This window comes from Pan troglodytes, chromosome 7, assembly GCF_028858775.2.
Source record: "Pan troglodytes isolate AG18354 chromosome 7, NHGRI_mPanTro3-v2.0_pri, whole genome shotgun sequence".
Lineage (NCBI taxonomy): Eukaryota > Metazoa > Chordata > Mammalia > Primates > Hominidae > Pan > Pan troglodytes.
In genome coordinates this window covers 41,000,640-41,024,008 of record NC_072405.2, presented here as the reverse complement: position 1 = coordinate 41,024,008, position 23,369 = coordinate 41,000,640, and the positions used below count along the sequence as shown (strand labels likewise).

At 36.5% G+C, this 23,369-nt stretch overlaps 1 protein-coding gene across 10 annotated transcripts in view; it reads right to left on the bottom strand.

The window, feature by feature from the left end:
• The window catches only part of NRG1 (neuregulin 1), a 224,379-nt gene that overhangs the window by 135,540 nt on the left and 65,470 nt on the right, over nucleotides 1–23,369 (bottom strand). For 6 of the 10 annotated variants that reach the window (XM_003311657.6, XM_001168846.7, XM_001168989.7 and 3 more), the window contains exons 4-5: nucleotides 22,580–22,630; nucleotides 20,253–20,303 (exon numbers count right to left, since the gene is read on the bottom strand). The exons of the other annotated variants lie outside the window; for them this stretch is intronic. In XM_003311657.6, coding sequence (XP_003311705.1) covers nucleotides 20,253–20,303; nucleotides 22,580–22,630 — 102 coding nt within the window. The remainder of the gene's footprint in view (nucleotides 1–20,252; nucleotides 20,304–22,579; nucleotides 22,631–23,369) is intronic. 10 annotated transcript variants of the gene reach the window in all.

The following is a 23,369-nucleotide window of genomic DNA, read 5'->3' as shown; positions in this document are numbered from 1 at the left end:
TATACTATAGTAAGTTTTATTATAAAACTCATTACCTATGCCAAACAAACAAAATAATCCACCAATGCTACATTTAGTAACCTCCACTTGCTTATTTTTTTCCTCCTCTGCAACATCCCCCAGCCTCCACCCATCACTACCTCTTTCCCCTACTACTTTTATTTTAAGGAATTGATTTTTAAGATGAATTTCAAAATTATATCAAGGGTAAAAGATTCATATAATTTTAACCATTATCTAATGACAATGAGGTATCTTTATATGGCAACCATTAATTGCTATAGAACATCTAAGAGCTTTTTCTGTCCCCCTCCCCTCACCCAATACCATTTTTTTATTGAGAAGGGATTTTCCTTAATGCTATACTTCGATCCCTGGGGAATTAGAACATCTATGAATAATGTGACTTGAGAAAATGTAAAGTTCACATTACTGAAAAAATCTGAAAGGTTAGATGCTAAGCTTACTCTGTTGAAATCAGTAGAATCCTTGGGTTATTCAGGACGCTCCCATTCTGAACACACCTTTTCCAGTGGTCAACTGGTCAGTGGACTCTAAGGCCAGAGGCTCCAATGTGAAGGTTGAGCTTCTCTGCTGCTGGATTTTCCACCCAGTGATTCATACAGATATTTTATAAACTATTAAATATGTATGATGCAGTACAAAGCCCCTCTAAAAGCATCTGTATTTAACTAAATCATGTCCCTGACAGCAAGAGGCATGCAGAGCAATTTAACCTAGCAGGAAAAGTACTTCTTTTACAAATTACTGCAGTGCAGAGCTTCAACCATATGCTTCTTTTTGCCCCCACCCCCCGCGCCCGAACACATCCAGTAAGAAAGGAACGGCTTAACTTAATTTGTTTGAAATGCTTTTAGATAGGATTCTAAAACAAAACATAAGTCTTTAGAAGTGTTTCTCAAAAATTTTACCACCTTAAGGCTTTGCCACTACTCTGTCCCTAGAGATCAGAGAAATAACCCAGCCTCAGGTTAAGTCTCCTTAACCTGGGGTTAAATACCTGGAATTAGCCCTGTCTCTTCTATCATGCTCTTCCAAATGTCTACTGCTGTTTACTGACTGACATCAAAGGCATCTAAAAAGTATCAATGTACACCTAGATCCCCCATATTCTTCTCTTTCACCCTAAAAAAGATTCAAAGAAAAAAGTTTTGGATGGAAACTTCAGGGCACATCAAAAGTTAAATGATTGTTACCCATTCACAACCTAAGACCAAAGAATCTAGTGAGATAAGAAGAACCAATTAAGCAGTTTTCCAAGGTACCTAAGCATTTGGCAATGCAAAAGAATAGCAGAGGGATCTCTACATTTTTAAAAAACTGCAATGACAATGTAAAACATTTTTAGAAATCTCATGCACAGAATTAACTGTGCTCCCAGAGACAGGTGGTTTTACAATAACCTGTGGTGGGGGAAAAATGTATTGAATGAGTACAAAAATAACTAACTTACTGTCAAAAAAAAAATCAGGGCTAAATGCTTGAATTGTCCAACTCAAAATGAAATGGCATGACTGTAATTCAGCCAACTGATCAGGAAATGTGCTGTGCAGCATTGAAATGAACTTCTTTTCACAATCTGGCAGGTACAAAATGGAAAACCTCAGGATGACCTGCTTTTCAAAAGCAGTAGATTTCAAATTTTAAGGTCACTGTACAGGGTGTAATAAAAATAGCTACCATTTCCAAAGACCTAATCTGTATGTTAATTTACTTAGCCACCCATCCACCTATCCATCCAAAAGATGTTTACTAAATGACCGTATCTGTGCCAGGCATTGTGCTGGGGTTTGTAGATTTGGTAGGAGGAAATTAAAATAATTTCCATCTTATAGTTTTCCTTTTCTTCTAAAGTAACAAGTGCAATCTGCAGAAAGTGAAGGCATGATTTGAATTTTTAGAGTGGTAAGGTCTGAGTCACCTTAGAAAATGGAAGAGAAGGCTGACTGTGAAAAACAGAAACAGGTCAGACATTGTGCCAAGTAATATATATACATCAGTTCTTATTTATAATCTTTACAATCAGTATGCAAAGTAACTGATATTGTTCTTATTTTACAGATGGAAAAAGTGAGAATTTAAAAAGATGCACAGATAACCCACAATTACATAGCTAGTAAGTGGTGAAGCAAAGATTCAAACCATCTGAACTTCAAAAGCCATTTTTTTCTGTACCACTGTACAATATCTTTATACTGATACAAAGTATGGAAGAAGACTTTCAAAGCATTTTTTAAAAACATCAATTACATAAGAGATCATTGTTTTTGTTGTTGGGCTCTACAGTAAAATTTTTATTTGGACTTACACAAGACTCAACAGGAGGAACAGAGAACAAAAGAAGAAAACAAAAAGTGATGATGAGAATGTACATGTTCACATACATATTACAGTTTCTACTTTGGACAGATTTATTTCTCCGATCAGTTTAGCTTTTTCCAACACCAGGATTTAATGTGGAATATTAGGTTGTCAACTTAATTACGCTATGTGTCTTAAGTCTGGCCATGACGAAACCAAACCATTTAAATGATGTTGCTAGTAAGTACATGAATCAAAATAATTTAACATACTAAACAGTATGATGGCCCTCTGTTGCATAATTCTTTGAGCATCAACAAGATGAAGGAAGAAGGCATGCCACAAACTCAGTTTAGCAGAAAAATGTGATTTCTCTCTTTCATTTTTTTAAGAGTTTTAATCAGTATTTGAAAGCACCATACAATTACAGCAAATTAGAAATTAAAATAAAATGAAAAGGGAAGATCAGGTCAGTAGTTACTGTTTCCTCTGCCACAGATTTCCCATTTATTTTTAAGAATGTATGCTTTTTCAAAGTTTTTCCACAGACATTCTAGGTTGATCCTATCTCTGCTGCTTTATGCAACTTTTTTTTTTTTTTTTTTTTTTTTTTTTTTTTTTAAGACAAGATCTTGCTCAGCCTCAAACTCCTGGGCTCAAGTGATCCTACTGTTTCAGCCTCCCAATTGGCTGGGACTACAGGTACACGTCACAACACCTGGCTAATTTTTAAAATTTCTTTGTAAAGATGGGATCTCACAATGTTGCCCAGGCTAGTCTCGAACTCCTGGCCTCAAGCGATCCTCCTGCCTCAGCCTCCCAAAGTACCGGGACTACAGGTGAGAGTCGACTCACCTACAGACTACTGCTCCCGACCTTAAGCAACTTCATTCATTCCTTCAGTTATTTTTTTAAGCAAGTGCCTCATATGTACCAGGACCTACCCAAGACTGAGAGAAAGAGGAAGGAAGGCACTGGGGAAAGAGATTGCAATCGTTTCTGCTTCTGTGATATTTAAATTCTAGTGGAAGATTTAGTTTTCCTAATCTTAGGCGGGCACAAAGGCAGACTTCAGAAGTAAGAGTCCATAGTCTTACAATGGATTCTATTTGTGCAGTTGACACATAGTGGAGTCATTCTTTTTTAATGAGCCTGTCAGGAAACACTGTTTATTGTATATGCATGTCTAAGTATCTGAAATTTTCCTTCACTCCGGATCCAGTTATGGAAATGTTTTCTTCTGATAGTGTTTTGTTTGATTAGTGATAGAAGAAGAATGCAGAATTCAATTCCAGAAGGGATCATGCCCAGGCAAGAGGCCTTTGGAGGTACTGGACAATTACAAGCAGAAAAACATAATCTGTCTGTTTCCATTCTCGGTAACCATCAAAACAAAACAGCCACAAAAGCAGACTAGGCTGTCATAGTAATTTAATGATTGCATTTTTTTAAAGCTGTTGTCTTGATTGTTTTTGGTAGATGGATTAAAATAAATAAATAAAAGAAAGCATTAATACAGTTTATTATTATCTTTTTGATGAATTGAAGCCTTCTTATTTACTGGTGATACCAAAGCACAATTTTAAAGTACAGTTAGTCAGATTTCCTGAATTGTTAAGGAAATGTGTTAATTTCATAGAAATTCTAAAATATCAGCATAAAGAAGTAGTCAAAAATCAAAGAGAAAAAAATGAATTACATGCATATAGATATATATCTGATTTAAAAATTTGTTGCTTATAGACCCTGGGTTAATTAATAAGGAAATTCTACAGGAATCAAAGAAATAAGTGTTAAACATTTTGACTAAACATGAGTCCTGATAACCCAGCTCTGCAAAATCATTGGCATGTCAAATGCTAACAAGGATGAGAATGAGTTTTAGAATTAAACTTACAAGCTATCATCTTTCTAAATGAATGAGCTGCTCAGAGATGAACTGATGGTAACTAAAGAAATCAATAATAAAATGATCAGGATGAACATCCTGTATCATATTAGAAACAATTTTCCCTTCTTTCAGTTAATTCTGATGAAAATATACAAGGCTCTAGAGCAACAAGTTTCTCATCAACATCTAAATCAATTTGAATTTTTTATCCTTACGATAGAATCATAACACTGAACATTGTTACTGTGTGACATGTCCATTTTTTTTTTTTTTTTTGAGATGGAGTTTTGTTCTTGTTGCCCAGGCTGGAGTGCAATGGCGTGATCTCGGCTCACCGCAACCTCTGCCTCCCAGGTTCAAGCAATTCTCCTGCCTCAGCCTCCCGAGTAGCTGGGATTACAGGCATGCACCACCACGCCCGGCTAATTTTGTATTTGTAGTAGAGACGGGGTTTCTCCATGTTGAGGCTGGTCTCGAACTCCTGACCTCAAGTGATCCGCCCGCCTTGGCCTCCCAAAGTGCTGGGATTACAGGCGTGAGCCACCACGCCTGGCCAGTGACATGTCCAATTAAGGCACGTCTAGTGAAGAAAAGAGTGTATACTTCGATGGAACTCACTTATTTTATATTAACGTGGCTTATTTTAAAAGGTTGCTAAAATGATTTTCACTTTAAAAATCGGTTTCTCTTGTTTAAATACTATTTTCTCTGATGCTCAAAAATAAAACATTACTTTTTAATGCCATAAGTTTATAAACACTTTGAAGTCAAAAGTATAAATATGCATTAGTTACTTTGCTATTAACTTATTAACACAGCATTTACCTTTTTCATTAAAAATTGAATAATTTGTTATACCACTAAGTTACATGGAGAATTAGCTATTATGTTAAACAAAGATCTTGTTGCTATTGTTCTTAAGAACAAGTGTGTCCACCCCCAAAAAGCCAGTGAATTCTGTGCAAATTAAAAGAGATTTTTTAAATGAGTAGTAAATCAGGTCCAATTATGAGCAACGGAGTCTCAAAGCGTCCTAGATTAACCTCACCAGAACTTTCCATGTTGAATTAAGCATGCAGTTTGGTCAGCAAAGATATTCTTTTTCTATATCTTGTTTATATCTACTATAAATACCATAAGCATTCCATTAGCATTAACCCAGTGATTAATGCATATGTCATGGACTCAGGTTCTAATCAGTGATAATAACTGCCTACAACTATTTCCACAACTGTTCATCTCCCAACTCTTTTACCCTGACTAACAAAGAAATGCCTACTAAAGTCTAAGAGTTCATGTAGTTACAGGAAACCAGATGCATTATTTATAAGGATGCAGAGGCTAGAAAGTTCGGCTGTGTCGCTTACCCCAGCAGCAGTAGGCTCTAAGCTATTGGCAATAGGACCATTGCCAGTGCATTAGAAGATGAGATAGAAGGGATCCCTGCCAAATAAAATAGCTAAGTAATAACAAATGTTAAAAAAGGAGAGCCTTGGGGGTTGGAAGGAGTCTTGAGGTCACTGTTGAAGCACAATTCAGGAGATCACCAAGCTTTTGCACTCAATACAGAAAGAAGAGTTGTAATCCCAATTAATCCTTTGTGTCTTATCTTTCTTGAGTATTTGCTTTTTAATTACAACAATACATTCTTTTTTTTAAAAAAAGTTACTACAGTATCTGTACATAAATGAGAAATTACAACTGGTATAAAAGAGGTAAAGTGCACAGTATGAGATTTCAAGTTCAGATATAATTAATTGTGTGTTTGTATGGTCTGCCCTGTTTAGAAATCCATACTACTGTTTTAGTGATCCAGGAAAAATCAGTATTTTTCTTCTTTGATTTCAAAGAAAAATAAACCCAGACACAAAACGCTACAATTTCTTATTCTTCATGTGTTCCAACTGATATATTGCTACAGGCAGATACCTGTTGTGGCTTTAAGTAGATTTTGAGATAGTGCCATTCAAGTTTCATTTTCTGTTTAATTATCGTCAGTCAGTTGGAATTTACACCACAGCACAAGAGGCTGCATGCTTTAAATGTTAACAACAGCAGGGATGAGAATGCCATCTTGCCTGAAAAAAAAAAAAAAAACCTAAAATCTGACAAAATAAGTCAATTGAAACATAGAAAAAAGAAAACTTAACATAGGGATTGTTAAAACAAATAACCTTCCATATCAATCTGAAACTTAAACTAAAAGCTATGGTTGTAGTCTGCTTCTCAAAACTGATCTGAATGTTACTATCAACTTCAAACATGAAGTAGCTGAGGCTACATATCACATGGTGTGTTTATTCTTTTCTTTGAATAACCTAAGCATTTCAGATGTTTAATGCATATACCTTTTATCTACAATGTCATTCTCATCATTATCTCTTCATCCCAAATGTGTGCGCACTGGGAGGTAGAAGGGATGAAGTTTGTGGCATTATTTTTAAATTATCCAAGTATCAAATAAATATAATTTGGTACCTAAAATTGTTCTACCTTTAACACCTTTTATCATACTAAATTGGTGTGTCTATTTCTGTATCTTGCTTAGGAAACTGGGTTCATAAAGCAGATTTGGTCATCTCATTAGGGAAAAAGGACCATTTCTGAAAGTAGCTGCAATTATCATTTGCCCTTTAAACTAGTAGGATACAGGTCACAAGAAGAGCTTTCTGAGCTCAAGAAGTGTTCTTCTGAGCCTTCAACCTCTACCATCTGTGGGTGAAAAGAACACAGGATGAAGAGTCAGAAAGACTGAGGTTAAATCCTGCTTCTACCACTACTTGACAAATATTGAATTGTCTTGAGTATCAGTCTCTACATCTACATAATGGGACTAACAATATCCATTCTCAGATGAAAGCATCTGACACATAGTAGATGCTTATTAAAATATATTATTGTCATCTATTATTACTATTAAAGATAATAAATGAAAAATCCATGTTATTGACACTGTTGCGGCACTTCTCTTGTTCCCAAGCAAGTGCCTCTTCAGCACTACAGAGAGGAACAGCGACCAGTTAATAAGTAGATTCTGAAATAATTTGTAATAATCCTATCAAAGGAGAAACTGATTTTTATAAATTACCATAAAAACAAGTATTTATGATAAAATGAAAAAAATCTTCCAGATGTAAAAAACAGAAATAAATTTAAAATATACATAGGTAGAATGTGAATGCTTCTCAAAATGTTACAAGTTCTCTAATAAATATTATTTAAGCCAATGTTAGTTTTTTAAAACTTTGATTTTAAAATACTTAAATATCTGTGCCCATGATTTAAAGTGAAGGTGGTTTTCTTTTCATTGTAAATGTGTACAACTTAAAAAATGATAATCCAACAAAAAAATTCATTAACTCACTGTGGATATTGACATCCATTTAATAAATACTCCAGGGGAACTGGCATAGTAATAAGTTATGGGAATAGAAACACAAATCAACCAAAATTCTTCCCTCTAGTATTTTACATTCTGGTGTGGGAACTGATGTGCACATCACTATGGATAAGAAGTGGCAAGACTGTGGTTCAAGCAAGAGCTATGGGACCACCTAGAGTGAACTGCTGGGGACTAGAAGATAGTCTAACATCTGAGTATAACTACAAAATAATACAAGGTTTGATTTTACTCCTTGATTGGACAAAGAACATTTTTTATAATTTCAGACCATTATTTTAATAAAATATACCCAGGTCTTCACTTCAAATAAAAAGGAAGGAGAAGAGTTATGACATTTTGAAAATTGAGACTACAGCCAACTCTATTCTTCATGAAGACCTTCTCCACCAGAAGTTTTTATTAGACTAATTCCTCGGTGCACTATTTACCCAAAAGATCACAGCCAATGTTCTAGAAACCTTAAAAAATAAGCAGGGGCTGGGCGTGGTGGTTCATGCCTGTAATACCAGCCCTTTGGGAGGCCAAGGCGGGTGGATCACTTGAGGTCAGGAGTTTGAGACCAGCCTGGCCAACATGGTGGAACCCTGTGTCTACCAAAAATACAAAATATTAGCCAGGTGTGGTGGTGCACACCTGTAATCCCAGCTACTCAGGAGACTGAGGCAGGAGAATCGCTTGAACCGGGTAGGCAGAGGTTGCAGTGAGCCGAGATCATGCCACTGCACTCCAGCCTGGGTGACAGAGCGAGACTTCATATCAAAAAAAAAAAAAAAAAAAAAAAAAAAAAAAGACAGAAAGTTTTATTATACTTGTTTCTGTGTGTACACATGTAGTGCATGTTACTTTCCATTTTTCTTCATTTTTTTCACTAAGCTGAATGAGTTTAAATATCAGTCCTCTTTACAGGCACTGTAAAATCATTTTTAAAGGTCTTAATAAACCTCTTAGGTATCTTTGAATCATCTATTTCCCTCCAAACCTTATCTTCGTTTCACATACAGTCTCATTTGCACACACAAGGTAACTCTCCCACCCCCATAATCTATGTATCCTAAAACATACCCAAGGACCCTTTGTATAGTTTATTTTCTCACAGATAACTTGGAGAAACTCTGAACAAAGATGTATTTATGCTGTGGAACATTAGGGAGGTGAAATTAAGAAGTTGGTATGAGAACAACAGAGGAAAAAAATGCATCTGGATCAAGTAAGAGAAATGTACAAAATTTCTGAAAAATCTATTATGGCCACTTAAATAATTTTCTCTCAGATATATGTAAGGCTATGCCTCTTCGTATCACATTTCATCATAAAAATATCCTGTTTGACAAGGCAGGTTCCTCCTGGTACATTTCATCAGAGCTGGGGCATATTAGATTTTACAGCTTAAAAAAAATGCAGCAACAGCAACTTCCTTTTCATAGCTTTGTAGACTGAGAATTATTGAAAAAAATCTGTTCTCAAAGCTACATTATTTGTGAAAGAAATGGATTTTTATAGGCTGATTCAATACGTAGATTTCTAGGTTAAAATGTAGGACAATATTTGTGTAGAACATTAAAAACTAACATTTTAAATATTTTGTCATGCAGAATTTTATTTTTTAATATACCTTAATTCCCATTTGTAGTTGAAATCTTTATCAAATGGCACAGAAGCTTCTTGTCAGTTAGTCACTGCTCTTAATACATGAATTTTAAGAAAATTGAGGGAGGAATGATCATACAGGCAAAATTTTTGTTTTATAATTTTAACAGATTAATTTACTTTACTGGATTCCTTGATTGTAACTAGGCATCCTTTTTAAAATTTACCACTTCTCTCTTCTTTGGATCAACTCAAGTCTTTAAAAAATAAAAATTAAAAAACAAAACTAGTCTTACTTAATGAATAAAACAAGTTCACGAAATTGCAAGCTGGGTATGGTGGCTCACGTCTATAATCCCAGCACTTTGGGGCTGAGGTGGGAGCATTACTTGAGCCCAGAAGTTTGAAACCTGTCTGGGCAACATAGTAAGACCTTGTCTCTATTAAAAAAATAAAATTGCAACCTTTTCATATACACACATTTCCAGATGGCCTAAACAAAAGTATCTCCTCGGATATGTAACATAGCCTTTGCAAATCCATCTCTGGATCAAGGATAAGTGTCTGCTCATCAACAATGATTCAACTTACCATACTATAGTCATGTTTTTCTAAAAGTTTCTAGTTATATTTCAGAAAGTTCCCCAAACTATTTTCAAAACGCTATTTAGTGTAAATTAATTTCCAGCACCTTCAATCATCACTAATCTTTTATTCTTGACGGTAAATTATAGAATGTCATCATCTTTTAAAATGAGATAAATTTCAGGATTCTGATTTCTTAGTAAAATGACCTATAAATATGAAGTAGAAACAACAATTTGCTATTTTAGGAGACAGACAACAGTAAAATAATAATAATAAAAATAGTAATAATAATAATATTTTCTTTTTCTTTTTTTTTTTTTTTTTTGAGATAGAGTGTTGCTCTGTCACCCAGGCCAGAGTGCAGTGGTGCGATCTCAGCTCACTGCAACCTCCGCTCCCAGGTTCAAGCAATTCTCCTGCCTCAGCCTCCCAAGTGGCTGGGATTACAGACATGTGCCTCCATGCCTGGCTAATTTTTGTATTTTTAGTAGAGACAGGGTTTCACCATGTCGGCCAGGCTGGTCTCAAATTCCTGACTTCAAGTGATCCGCCTGCCTTGGCCTCCCAAAGTGCTGGAATTACAGGCATGAGCCACCACACCTGGCCAAAATTTTCTTTTAAATTACATAACCACAAATGGCTTCTCTATTTTTTTTTTCTTTTTTGAGACGAGTCTTGCTCTGTCGCCCAGGCTGGAGGGCAGTGGCGCGATTTCGGCTCACTGCAAACTCCACCTCCCAGGTTCACGCCATTCTCCTGCCTCAGCCTCCCCAGTAGCTGGGACTACAGGCAACCGCCAGCATGCCCAGCTAATTTTTTGTATTTTTAGTAGCGATGGGGTTTCACCATGTTAGCCAGGATGGTCTCAATCTCCTGACCTCGTGATCCACCTGCCTCTGCCTCCCAGAGTGCTGGGATTACAGGTGTGAGCCACCGCACCCGGCTGGCTTTTCTATCTTAAGGAATATTACAAAAAAATAAAAACTTAATTTGAAAGTCTTCCTCTTGCCATATTTTACTTCCCATTATGATTATGTGTCATTATGCACAATTAATCACAATTAAACTTTTTACTTTGCTGCGAACTCCTTCAGCCCAAGGACTATTTCCTATTTATCTCCCCCAATCATTACACCTCCCACCTCCCACTTCCCAAGAAATATGCATACACGTTTCCTAGCCTCATGCTGAAATACAGTAGGACCTGGTTATTATCTATTCATTTTCATTAAAGAGAGGGAAAGTTTTGGCCAAGCGCAGTGGCTAACACCTATAATCCCAGCACTTTGGGAGGCCAAGGTGGGCAGATCACTTGAGGTCAGGAGTTCAAGACCAGCCTGGCCAACATGGTGAAACCCCATCTCTACTAAAAATACAAAAATTAGCCAGGCGTGGTGGCACGCACCTGTAATCCCAGCTACTTGGGAAGCTGAGGCAAAAGAATTGCTTGAACCCGGGAGGCCGAGGTTGCAGTGAGCCGAGATCACACCACTGCACTCCAGCCTGACGACGGAGCTAGACTCCGTCTCAAGAAAAAAAGAAAAAAGAAAAAAAAAAAAGAGAGGGAAAGTTTTCAGTGATCTAAGGATGAAACAGCAAAAACAGGGCCATCCAATTTTAATTCACCTACATTCACCACTCACTTGCTATTTGACCTTAGGTGTCACTTGGCCTATCCCTATCTATATGTTACTTTCCCTACCATTGAAATAATGAGAATAGTCCAAAATTGCTTTAAAAATTTAAAGGAAAGACTGATTAAATTTGTGATAATTACAAATACAAATTTCTGCAACATTTCACAAAGCCAGGCATTCTCTCTCTCACTCTCTCCTTCTGACATTTCTTAAAAAGCTCTTTAAAGTTTGGTATTCACTCAAGAGGTAGTGCTAGAATACCTCAGCAAAGAACAAACCAGAGAGCCCATCGTTGATGGATAAATTCAACCTAAACACCAAACCTGAAATCAGAGATGGTTATGGACTTGAATAAAGATGAGCATAGCTCTAGGCTATAAGCCACAGTGACCCAATTAATTGGTTTTTGAGAGTTTGCTGACCTTTGGTAGACTAAGAGATAAAATGAAAAGTGGCATTCCAACACTTTTGATGATTAGCTAAACTATGTATACACAGCAAGTTATTAAAGAAATGAATTAAGTATTCACAGCTTGTATGGGAGGTGCATTATAACAGAGTGGGACAGAGAAAAGTGGAAGATGCCCACAGATGAATTACCGGAGTTGTTATTTCGTTTAAGTTTAAATGGTGATGTCTATAAGTCTGATAAAACCTCAATCAGTGTTATCTCACAATTGAACAAGACCTGGTGAGTTTTCTATACAATATTATATGGAATGGGCTAAGCACGCTCTTTTTCTTTCCAAATTGAAAACAAAAAACACCCAAACCCTAATCAACATACAATTACTCTGGTAAAAGAAACTAGGAATTTTTCAAAACCTCCTCAATCATGGATTTTTTTTAAAGGATCCATATCAAGTACTCTGACTTTTGACATCAAAGGTAGAATATTTTACAGATTTCAAAATGCTTCCCATGCATTCTAATTTCAAAACTGTAACTCATTTCTCTACGTTTTTCTACTTTCTTTCAAAATGCAGAATTTCCTGGGTTAAAAAGAGGGCACTGTTAAGAGTAATTATAATGGCTCATAGGTACTAATGAGTCTTTTAAAAAAATGATACTGCAATTATATTCAGTTTTCCAGCTTATTATTTTCTTCAGATTGCTCATCCTGCTTAGTTTTGTCTGCCCAATGAAACACAATTTTCAACAACACCTATTTTTAATTTTCCTTTAAAATTCTGTTACTAATACCTATTTTCTGATTTTTCTAAGGTTGTTTGCTTATCAGTTGTCAATGATTGTGTTGTTGTTTTCCTGTCTAGCTCACTTTTCCCTTCTTTTGCTACAGAACTCTCCTCTCTGTAATGATTCTACACCATGTGGTTCCCATGGGGCTGAGCCCATCTGCCCTCACTAACCCCAACACACACAGCAGTGGATATGTGCCCCAGCCCCCACTCAGCTGGAGGCATTAATCTCCCTGGATGCAGTATTTTAGGGTCAGACATGATGCAATCAGGGCCAATCAGATTCTTCCCTAAAATGTGCTGTTTAGATAAGGAGTAGACTTTCTCTTCTTTTTAGAACTACCTATTTGTTCTTTGACTTGGGACAAGTCACAGATTTCTGAACGTCAAGTCCCTCATCCATGCGATGAAATCTAAGCCACTGAGTTGTATAAATAAATGACTCAAAATAAGAAAATATGCCTTATAAAATGTAAAGTATGATGCAAGTATCAATGATCTATATCTATATCTATATCTATATCTATATCTCATACACATACACACACACGCACACACATATTTTATGGTCCAAAAGAATAATTCTGTAAAGCGTTAATTTCAACCAGTACGAAAGGTCAAAGCTTAATCAAAACTTTTTAGATTCTCTCCTCCATTGGTGGAATGCAATGATAGACAGTGAATGACTTTAGAAAGGGCAAAGGCAGAAGTGAAGAAATAAATTATACTCACAAGCAGTATTGTTTAAAAAAGAAAAAGAAGATATATTCATATACAGAATAAAAGAACCGATTGCGAAGGCAGTAACTTGCTTGCACCTATGAATGGCTATAATATACGAGCCCCAACTCTTGCACCAAGTCACTCTAGTATCCTAAAAATCTGTAACTAACTCTCCAGCCAACCAAAAAGATGAGGTAATACGAGTAGGGCAATTTTCTTTTTGAATTATTATTTTATTGCTATATGATGCATGATAATTTGTTTGTCATTCTCCACAGTGGGCAGAGCCACCAACCCATGAAAAATGCCATGTTTATGGAAATCTGAAAACACAATTTGCATTCAATTAAAAGTAGCTCTCCAACAGTGGCAGGAGAGGTTCACATGTTATGACCAATAAACATCTGAAATTGAAATGGCATTTTTCCAGCTAAGAATCATTTAGCTAAGCTCCCAGAAGTTTTTTTCTACCATAAAAGCAGGTAAGTCAGTTACAACTGAGGGTAGAATGTAAGAGCCATGGGTCTAAATTCCACCAATGGACCACCCAGATCTGGTCCAATCTAATCAATACATATTAGTGTGCTATTCCCAAGTGAAACCGTTCTATCTCATTATGACAGAAATGTCTCTGCAAAGACATTCTTTTCCTTCAGCTAGCTTTTTTAGGTGCCAAATTAAAAACTGAATTGTTCATTTCATTCAGAGATTTCATGGAAGACTTCCTGGATTAGTTCCTGTAAAATGAAGCCTTAGCTGAGAATATATAATATTTTGAAAAGACATAGTGATTTCCCGGCAAAGAACTGTCAGCATCATCACTTAGGCTAAAATCATAAACTCGTTTCCTTCTCCAACAATAAGGGCATTTTCCAAAGTTGTTGAAGTAAGATGTAGAGACTCTCTGACTTTTATTCTCTTTTTAGAGCCATGTCACTTTTTCACACACTAGCTCTCTTCCATACATGAAGGGACCACCTTAAAGCAAAGTTGTGCTAAATGATATACATGCATTTTCTCACATTAGACTTCCCAATATATGTTTAAAATAAATAGCGTTCTTCAGACCTAGAAACTGAATCTCGGGGCCAGGCATGGTGGCTTATGCCTGCAATTCCAATGCTTTGGTAGGCTGAGATGGGTGAATCACTTGAGCCCAGGAGTTCAATAGCAGTGTGGGGAACATGGCGAAATCCTGTCTCTAAAAAAAATTACTCAGGTGTGGTGGCACACGCATGTAGTCCCAGCTACTAGGGAGGCTGAGGAAGGAAGACGGCTTGAGCCCAGGAGGTCAAGGCTGCAGTGAGCCATGAGTGCACTACTGCACTCCAGCCTGGGTGACAGAGAGAAATCCTGTCAAAAGAAGAAAAGAAAAGAACAGAACAGAAAAGAAGAGGAGAGGAGAGGAGAGATGAAACTGAGTCTCAGGGAAGTCACATAATTTGTTTAAAATTATACGGTAATTAGCAGCACCAGAATTTATTTCTTTTATTATTTTTGAGACAGGGTCTCTGTTGCCCAGGCTGGAGTGTAGTAGTGAGATCATGACTTACTGAAACCTCAATCTCCTGGGCTCAAATGATCAATTTGCTCAAGCAATCCTCCCACTATGGCCTCCCAAAGTGCTAGGATTACAAGCATGAGCCACCGCGGTTGTCCTCAGCATTAGTATTTAGACTTAAGAGCATGAGTCCACTCAGCATTTGTGCTCTTCCCATTTCATTCACCTGCCATGCTTTGACGTGTAACATGAAGATCACTTGGGTACAACTGGCCCCAGACAAGTCATTTACTTGAATCCACCACATATACTCCCAATAAACTTGGTGCCAAAGGCTACTTTTCAATCCACTCACAGAATCCCATTTCTTTCAATAGTAAGGGCTTTTTCTTTGAGGCAGCAAAACGTTATGTGACATAGCAGTCCACTGCATTATCTGGGGTTAAATGCTGCTGTGTAACTTTGGACAACATATATCAGTTTCAACGTACAGTGTAATAAGTTTTCATGATAACCATGAGTCATCATCCATGTAAAACATCAAGCACAGCACTTGGCACACAGTAAGCCTTCAATAAATGCTTGCTGTTATTCATATTTGAAACAGATATTACCACTTCAACTGTTTTCCCGGGATTTATCTTGATTTTCTTTCCTATTACTATTTGTTAGATTTTCCGTTTTGTTTTCCTCATTTATGTATTAAATTGGAATGGATGGGGCTTAATTCAGCAAAGTGGTTGGTATAACAATTTTTTATGGTATTCAACAGAATTGTCTGCAAAATGGGGCTACTAGCAGCTGGCATCTCCAGAAGAAGTCATTAAGGCTTGTTCCAAACAATCACTTTACTTCTGCTGATTCTGTAAAAGGAGCAGCAAGATAGTCCTATTGACTGTTTTGTAAGGTTCAAGTTCTTCTCCTAAAACTTGTCACTTATATGTAATAGAAAACTCATTTAGGCAATTATTTATAAGTTTTTAGTCACAGATGCCTCATTTACAAAAAACAAAAGAAAATAAAGAAAATTATAATTTTGATCTTTATTAGATTAGTATAAAGAACTTAAAAATATAATTAACAACTCTAAACTAGTGAATGAACAATGGAAGTTTCCAATTTCCAAAAATTGAGTAGTAAAAATTGTCTTACAAAGGGAAGGACTAAGAACCTTGATATTTCACTAATATTTACAAGTGGTAGGAAAAATAAACAGAAAGGGGGCAAAACCGATAATGTGTTTGTAAATGAAAAATCCCTTAAAAACCTCCAGTCAAGAATGATTTCTTTATTGTGACAGTGACCTATAAAATATATTTCTGATTACTATTTAAAAACATGAGAAAAATGCTTATAATATATTAAGTAGGTAGAAGGGTAGGTGAGTGACTTCTATTTTCTTCTTTTTGTTTTTTTTTCTTTCTTTCTTTTTTTGTTTGTTTTTATTTTAAGAGAGACAAGTTCTCGCTCTGTTGCCCAGGCTGGAGTGCAGTGGTTCAACCATAACTTAGGACAGCCTCAAACTCCCGGGCTCAGGTGATCCTCCCACCTCAGCCTCCCAAGTAGCTGAGACTTCAGGGCTGCCACCAGGCCTGGCTAATTTCTTTATTTTTTATAGAGATGAGGTCTCAATGTGTTGCCCAGACTAGTCTCGAACTCCTGGTGTCAAGCTATCCTCCCTCTTTGGCCTCTCAAAGTGCTAGGATTACAGGCATGAGCCACCATGCCTGCTCTTTTTTTTTTTTTTTTTTTCTTCTAATCCAACATGAGTTAAAGAGGAAAAAAGGGAACTTTGGGGGCTGTGAAGTCAGATCCATCTCCTCTGCCTATATCTGTTTGCTCTGAAAGCCTCCCCTGTCTTACACTGACACCCAAATCGCAGAGAACTGTTTAATACATAACATGTTTGCTGAATCCATACTACTTCAGAGAGGCTTTTCAACATTTACTTTAGAAAACACCAATGTCATTAGTTCAAAGAATGTAGCCGGTACAGGCACAATCACATTAGAAAAGCAGAGTTTGCTTTTCAAATACAGGGATTTACTAGCATCTCCTTGCTGGCTAAAATAAAGTGAAAACAAATCTATTCTTTGAAGCTGATTATTTTTGACCAGGCAAACTTTTCTGAGGCCTTTGACTTTTTTATATATTTGGCATTTTTGAGTTTGGCTTATTGTAATTGCTGACTCTTCAAGGTTCACCTTCAGCCTTTACTAAATGGAGATATTTGTACCTCACAGTTGTTCCCTGCAATGCAAGTCCTGCGTGTGGCTGCCTTGAAATGGACTGTGTGCTTCATGCTATTTTCATTATTGTAACTAAGACTGGACCTGGTTCCTGCCACGACTGGTTTATATTTTCAAACTGAAGAGCATATTTTCATGAGATTAAAAAATGTAATAAACCTGCCAATGTACCCGCTGAATCTAAAATTTTAAAAAACACACTAGGATTAGTAAAACTTGCATATTGTAATTATAAAGAAACAAGTAAAACAATAGTTAATATGAAGAAGTATAATGAAAAAGCCAAAGAAGAAAATAAAATGGAACACCAAAAGTTAAAAACCAAAAACAAAAGCAGCCTTGGTTTTACCTATGGCTTTTCTCTTTCGCTAACACCTCACAATGAATTGGTTAGGGAATCTTGCTGGCTTGACTTTCAAACTATTACAGACTGACTATTTTTTGCCACCTCTACTGCTACCAGCCTGGGCCAGGCCACTATGCTGTCAGCAAAAGCCACCTAACTGGGATCCTGGATTCTACCCTTCCTCCCAGTGAGTCATTCTTCACACAGGAGCCAGAGTGATTCCATTAAATACCAATGTCCTGACAATGGTCTACAAGGCACTACATGCTCAGACCCCAGGGTCTGTGGCCCTCATCTTCTATATTTCATCCCTTTGTTCCTTCTACTCCAACCCCACAGGGCTCCTTATGGTCCCCTACACGGCACATGAGCCATGCTTTTGCCTAAGGGCCTTTGTACAGCCTGTTCTTTGCCTAAATACAGTTTTCCCAGATGTTTGTTTTTTTGTTTGTTTGTTTGATTGTTTTTCTTGAAACAGAGTCTCCCTCTGTCACCCAGGCTGGAGTGCAGTGGCACAATCACAGCTCACTGCAGCCTCAACCTCCTGAGTTCAAGTGATCCTCCCACCTCAGCCTCCCAAGAAGGTGGGACTACAAGTGCATGCCACCAAGTCCAGCTAAGTTTTCAATTTTCTGTAGAGCTGAGGTCTGACTAATGTTACCCAGACTGGCCTCAAACTCTTGGGCTCAAGCAATCTTCCCGCCTTGGCCTCCCAAAATGCTAGGATTATAGGCATGAGCGACCATGCCCAGCCAGTTTCCCTAGATGTTTGCAAAGTTAACCCTTCACTTCTTTCCACTTTTTGTCCAAATATCAACAATTTAATGAGACTTACCTTGATCAACCTAATAAAAATCACAAGTTTCAACTCTCCTTATCCCCTCCCCTCCTCTACTGTTTCTCATTTTGGGACTATGTAGCACCTTCTAATATATCGTGTTACTAGTTTATTATATTCACTGTTTATATTCTCCTAATAAAATTTAAGTTCCACAAAAAAATGTGTTCATGAATCAATTCAACCATATTTACTGAGAACTTACCATGACCCGGGGTGACTGATGTGTGAAAATGGCACATTGAAATATTTTAATATCATGGTACACAAAGCTTCCTTTCTTAGTTTTAAACCATTGCCAAATATCAAAAACTAATTCTACTGAGAATTAGGGAATGGAGTCAGATTTCATAATTATTTCTCTCTCAGTGATAATGCAATGAATAGAAACATAAACTGAGAGATTTATTTCAGTTCCCCAAAGCTTGGGAAAACCAAAAGTATTTTTTTACATTCCCAAACTGCTCAGATATGCTTAAGGATAGTATCTATGGTCCCATTGATGATAGCATGAAGGGTTCCAATTACAAGAGTTTCAATAACTTTATTCAATGAATTACACAGGAGAGAAATTATTTCCAGACAAAATGCCAAAAAAGAAAAACCTAGTATTTGCTTCTGCAGAATAAACACTTAAAAAAAAAAAAAAGCTCAATGTGATTCCTGGATGCTAGCTATATAAAATCCACATAATTATACTAATCTTTTTATAAGTAGAATTAAAAAACAAATAGCACAAATTCCCTGGCAGAAATTATCATTTTGGAGGATATGATGAGAGCCCTTGGAACACATAGGAAACTAATTTGGCCCTTTCTAGCATTTCATTTCCTGTTTGATCTCACCAGGCTATTGCCATCAATCCAGTTAAATGACGCTTTATGTAGTTAAAATATAGCCAAAACACCATACTTCACACAATAAAAGATAATTTTATACCATATAGTTACAGTTCTAGTATCACCAACCTGGAGGGAAAGGCTGTAACATCAAACAGGATTTATTTAAACAGATTGACAAAACAACTTAAATTGCCAAAAGGACAGACTTTCTTTTCATGAGTTTTCCTACCCTGCTGATAGCAAAAGGAAATTGTTCCTTCAACACACTCCCCAGATCGAAATAGAATAACTAGGAACATCTATTTATTGAAGAGCTTATCAAACTGAGAAATGCTTTAAATAAGGAGCTAGCATAAGGAAGAGAAAGACTGTAGTTATAAGTTTAATTTTCAAGGTTTGACAAACTCCCCTGTTGAGTATCAAAATTTAATACGATGATATTCTCAATTTATAAGTATCAAAAACTCTTTATACTAGTCCTTGCTAATATTTTAAGTTCCCCCGACATAGCACAAAACCCCAATCAATCTAACAGTTATAGAAGTCCACAAGCACAAAGCCCATTTCACATTAAATAGACGAAAACTAATCTGAGATCTTGCCTAGAGGCTTGCTTTCAAACATTTTCATAATTAGTTACTTGCTATCAAATTTGAATTAAGGGCATCTATATATAGTTTTCTTACTCCATCACAGCTAACTTTATATGAGAATGAAGAAGTTTTGGAACGGAGGCTCCAAATAGCTGGGTATCATGCCTCAGGCAGTTGCTGAAGGCATCCAGAGAAGCTGAAAAGACACACAATGTGCTCTACTGCTTGCCAGGAATTAGGCCTCAGAACTTGTGCAATTATTTCTCAATATTCAAAGCCACCAGATTACCCTAAAACTAACACATTTGTGGTGTATTTTAATATTCTTATGTATATTGGGAGGACAGGATGTCTAGTTGTCCTTAAGCATATTAGGAGGCCATTTCTACTCCAAACAGCAAATACCACCTATTGCCAAACTCAATACTCTGACCCTTAATAGGGGCAGAAGATAGACGTGAACATGACCTTCCAAAGCAGATAGTGCCTTGGGTTAAAAACCAGTGAATAGAATATTATTTAAGTATACTTACATGAAGAAGTATTTGCTCCTTCTGTGGATACTGATATTCTAATGGGAGACTCTATAAAACATAAAAGTGGAATGAGGCTTTATTGAGTCATGCTGCTTGGACTCATAAATTAGAAATTTGCCAGGCTTGGGTATCGCCTAGTAAAAGAGTACTAGAACACCGTGCAACAGAGAAGCTGAAGCATTTATAAGTCAGAATGCAATACTCAAAGACCACAAAGGAATATTACCATAGTCTAGACCCAAAGACTTTTAAAAGGGATGAAAATGGAGTCAATCCATCTGTAAGAATATCCCACACACCAAGCATTATCTGAACTTCTAAGAGAGACTACTCTGAGGAGATACACACCACAGGTGAGAAAGAAAATTCCTTCTTTCAGATGTGGTCTTGATTTTGAGAAAACATGAAACCAAAGAGAATAGCCCCCGGATTCCAAGAGAGTGAAAGCCAATTTTCATGCATGCCAAATAAATAAACAAACAAGATTGAGAGTATTTCCAGGCAACTTGGATCTGCATAAACATCCTGACCAGAAAGTGCTGAAAAGTCCATGCAAACTCTGCTAGAGCAATAGAATAATTACATTAGGATCAAACAAACCATGCTAATTAAATAAATCATACAATAGTTGGGGATATCTAGTAGCAAGATTTTCTCAGGTAGCAAAGATAAAAGAAGAAAAAACAGTCATTAAGTACAGAGAGAATGGAAAATATGACTCATGCAGAAAAAAGCATGGAACGGATGGGTTTTCATTAGTAAGAAATAAAGAAGTCTTAGTATCAACGAAGGATTGAAAGTCAACAGCCAGAAAGTTATCAAGATTCAAGTCACATATTAAGAAATAATAGTTATAGTCAATTTCCCAAGATAAGTTCCATATAAATGTAAAAGCTCTTTTTTTCCTAATGGCATTTACTGGAGTCAGATAATGAAGTCCCTATATTACAGAAACGTGTAAATGAAAGGTGAAGAAATTTAGAATATGTGATTTTTTTTCTTTTTTTCTCTCTCTTTTCCTCTTTTTTCCTTCCTTCCTTTCCTCAGAAGAGTAACAACCTCTTAGACTCCAGGATCATACCATTCCGCAACACACATACACTTATATCTTAGTAATGACATATGAATATGTCCTAAATATAGCTAAAGTAGTCTAGGATACAGAGATGTTTAGCTTTTATGGTTTTAAAAAATGGCTTTGAAGGGAAGAGGAAACGATGGAGGTAAGATGGAAAAAGACATGTTGATTATAGGTCATTCTATAGTTTCAACAAGGTACCAGCCATAATGAAAAACTCAATGAAGCTAAAATATTAAATGTGCAGTAATAAAAAGAATATTGAACTTGAAGTACCTTCTCTTCTACTTCCTGAGGTATATGACTTAACATTTCTAATACTTCAGTTTTCTCATCTGTAAAATGAGGAAAAATGATGTCTTGTTTCACAAGTTTATTGTGATTATCAAATGAAATTTAAGAATTTTTGTAAAAGAAAAGGCACCATGCAAAACCAAATTACTATTGTACCTCTGAGATGAATTTCCAATCTTGGGTCTTCAAAAATTTTCTTCCAAATAAAGATTAATTTTTAAATGTTCTAAGGCTCTATTAATTATAGAATTACAAAGAATAAGAAAAAGTTAAAAAAATGAAATACATAGAGGATAGATTAAATTCATAGCTTGTGAAGAAATCAATGAATTATGGTTATATATGCATTGCTAGAGTTGGGTTCTAAGTTGCTAATATCTGCTCAGACTATAAGTGCTATCAGCAAATACTACAGGCAAGTGAGAAACCAACCAAAACAAAAGACAACAGCATTTTAAAATGTCAGGCTGTAAGTCTTTTTGTTTTGTTTTGTTCTGTTCTGTTCTGTTCTGTTCTGTTAAGTTTAGCGATCCACAACTGATTATTAGAAACCCAAAGGTCACAGATCAGATGTTGACAAATTACCCAGGAATACACTCTGAGGGGTGAAAGAGTAGAAGGCAGCTAAGAGAATCACCTGGAAAGACATAAAAACTGAGCTTGTAACTCAGATATATCTCCTTTACTTGCTTAATGTCATTAAGTTGCACCTAGATATAGATTTCTTTCACTCATGTATGTTTCTCAGGCCTAAGTTTGAAGACACAGCAAGAACCATCCTCCCTTAAGTAAAATCCAAAAAGACAGAACAAGGTTGAGAAAAATATTGAAGCAGAAAACAAGAGCAGCTGAGAGGTCTGGATGCAGAAGGGGTTCTGATTAGTAGAAGGAGCAGCCAGCAGTTATGGTTGTCATTCTGGTTAGTAAAATTTGCCAGGCTTATTTTCCTTACCTGAAGACACATATGCTCCTTCAGTTGAGGCTGGCATGCCAGTGATGATCTCTGAAAAAAAAAGGTGATAGGACATTATGATATATAAACAGGAGGCCGGGAGCAGGTACCACAACCTGCCTTGGAACTAAAAGTTAAGTGTAAAGGAAGGAAGTATTGCAAGGGAGTGAGAAAAGTCCAGGCTTTAACCATACAGAGAGTGAGAAATGCAGAAAGACAGTCCAAATTGATAGTTCTCCTTTCTTATGCAAAGAGCATAAAATCAGCTGTGCTAAAATAATTAGGAAGCATTCACTGCCTCCACTTGGGTCAGTGAGGAAGAATTTATGTCAAAGAGGCAGTAGGCTTCTCAGGAAGAAAAGTCGAAATAGGGGAACTAAGAAAGTCAAAGCTATCGGATTGCCAAGCTGTAGTAAGAATTTTTAAGTTACAGATCTTTGAACAAGTACATTTTTGTTCAAAAATAAAAGTAAGCCATGTTTCTAATTAGGATTGGTGAAAAACATCAAGTTCTGGCATTGAACTCTATTTAAAATTGCCAGTGAGAATGAAGACAGGTGCTTATCATATGATAGACATTAGCTACCCAGGCAGTAAGTATGCAGCTCCCACCCAAAGAAATGAAGGATGAATCCAACCTGTATACTTCTGGATACATCATTTTCATGAGGATTGTGATAGTCTTATTCAAACTTTCAACTTGTTTTCTTACTGCCTTTATGATGGAATGGGTAGTTACACTGTCTAATTCCATATTCAGTTCTGAAAAGGGCCTCAGTTTGGCAGAATC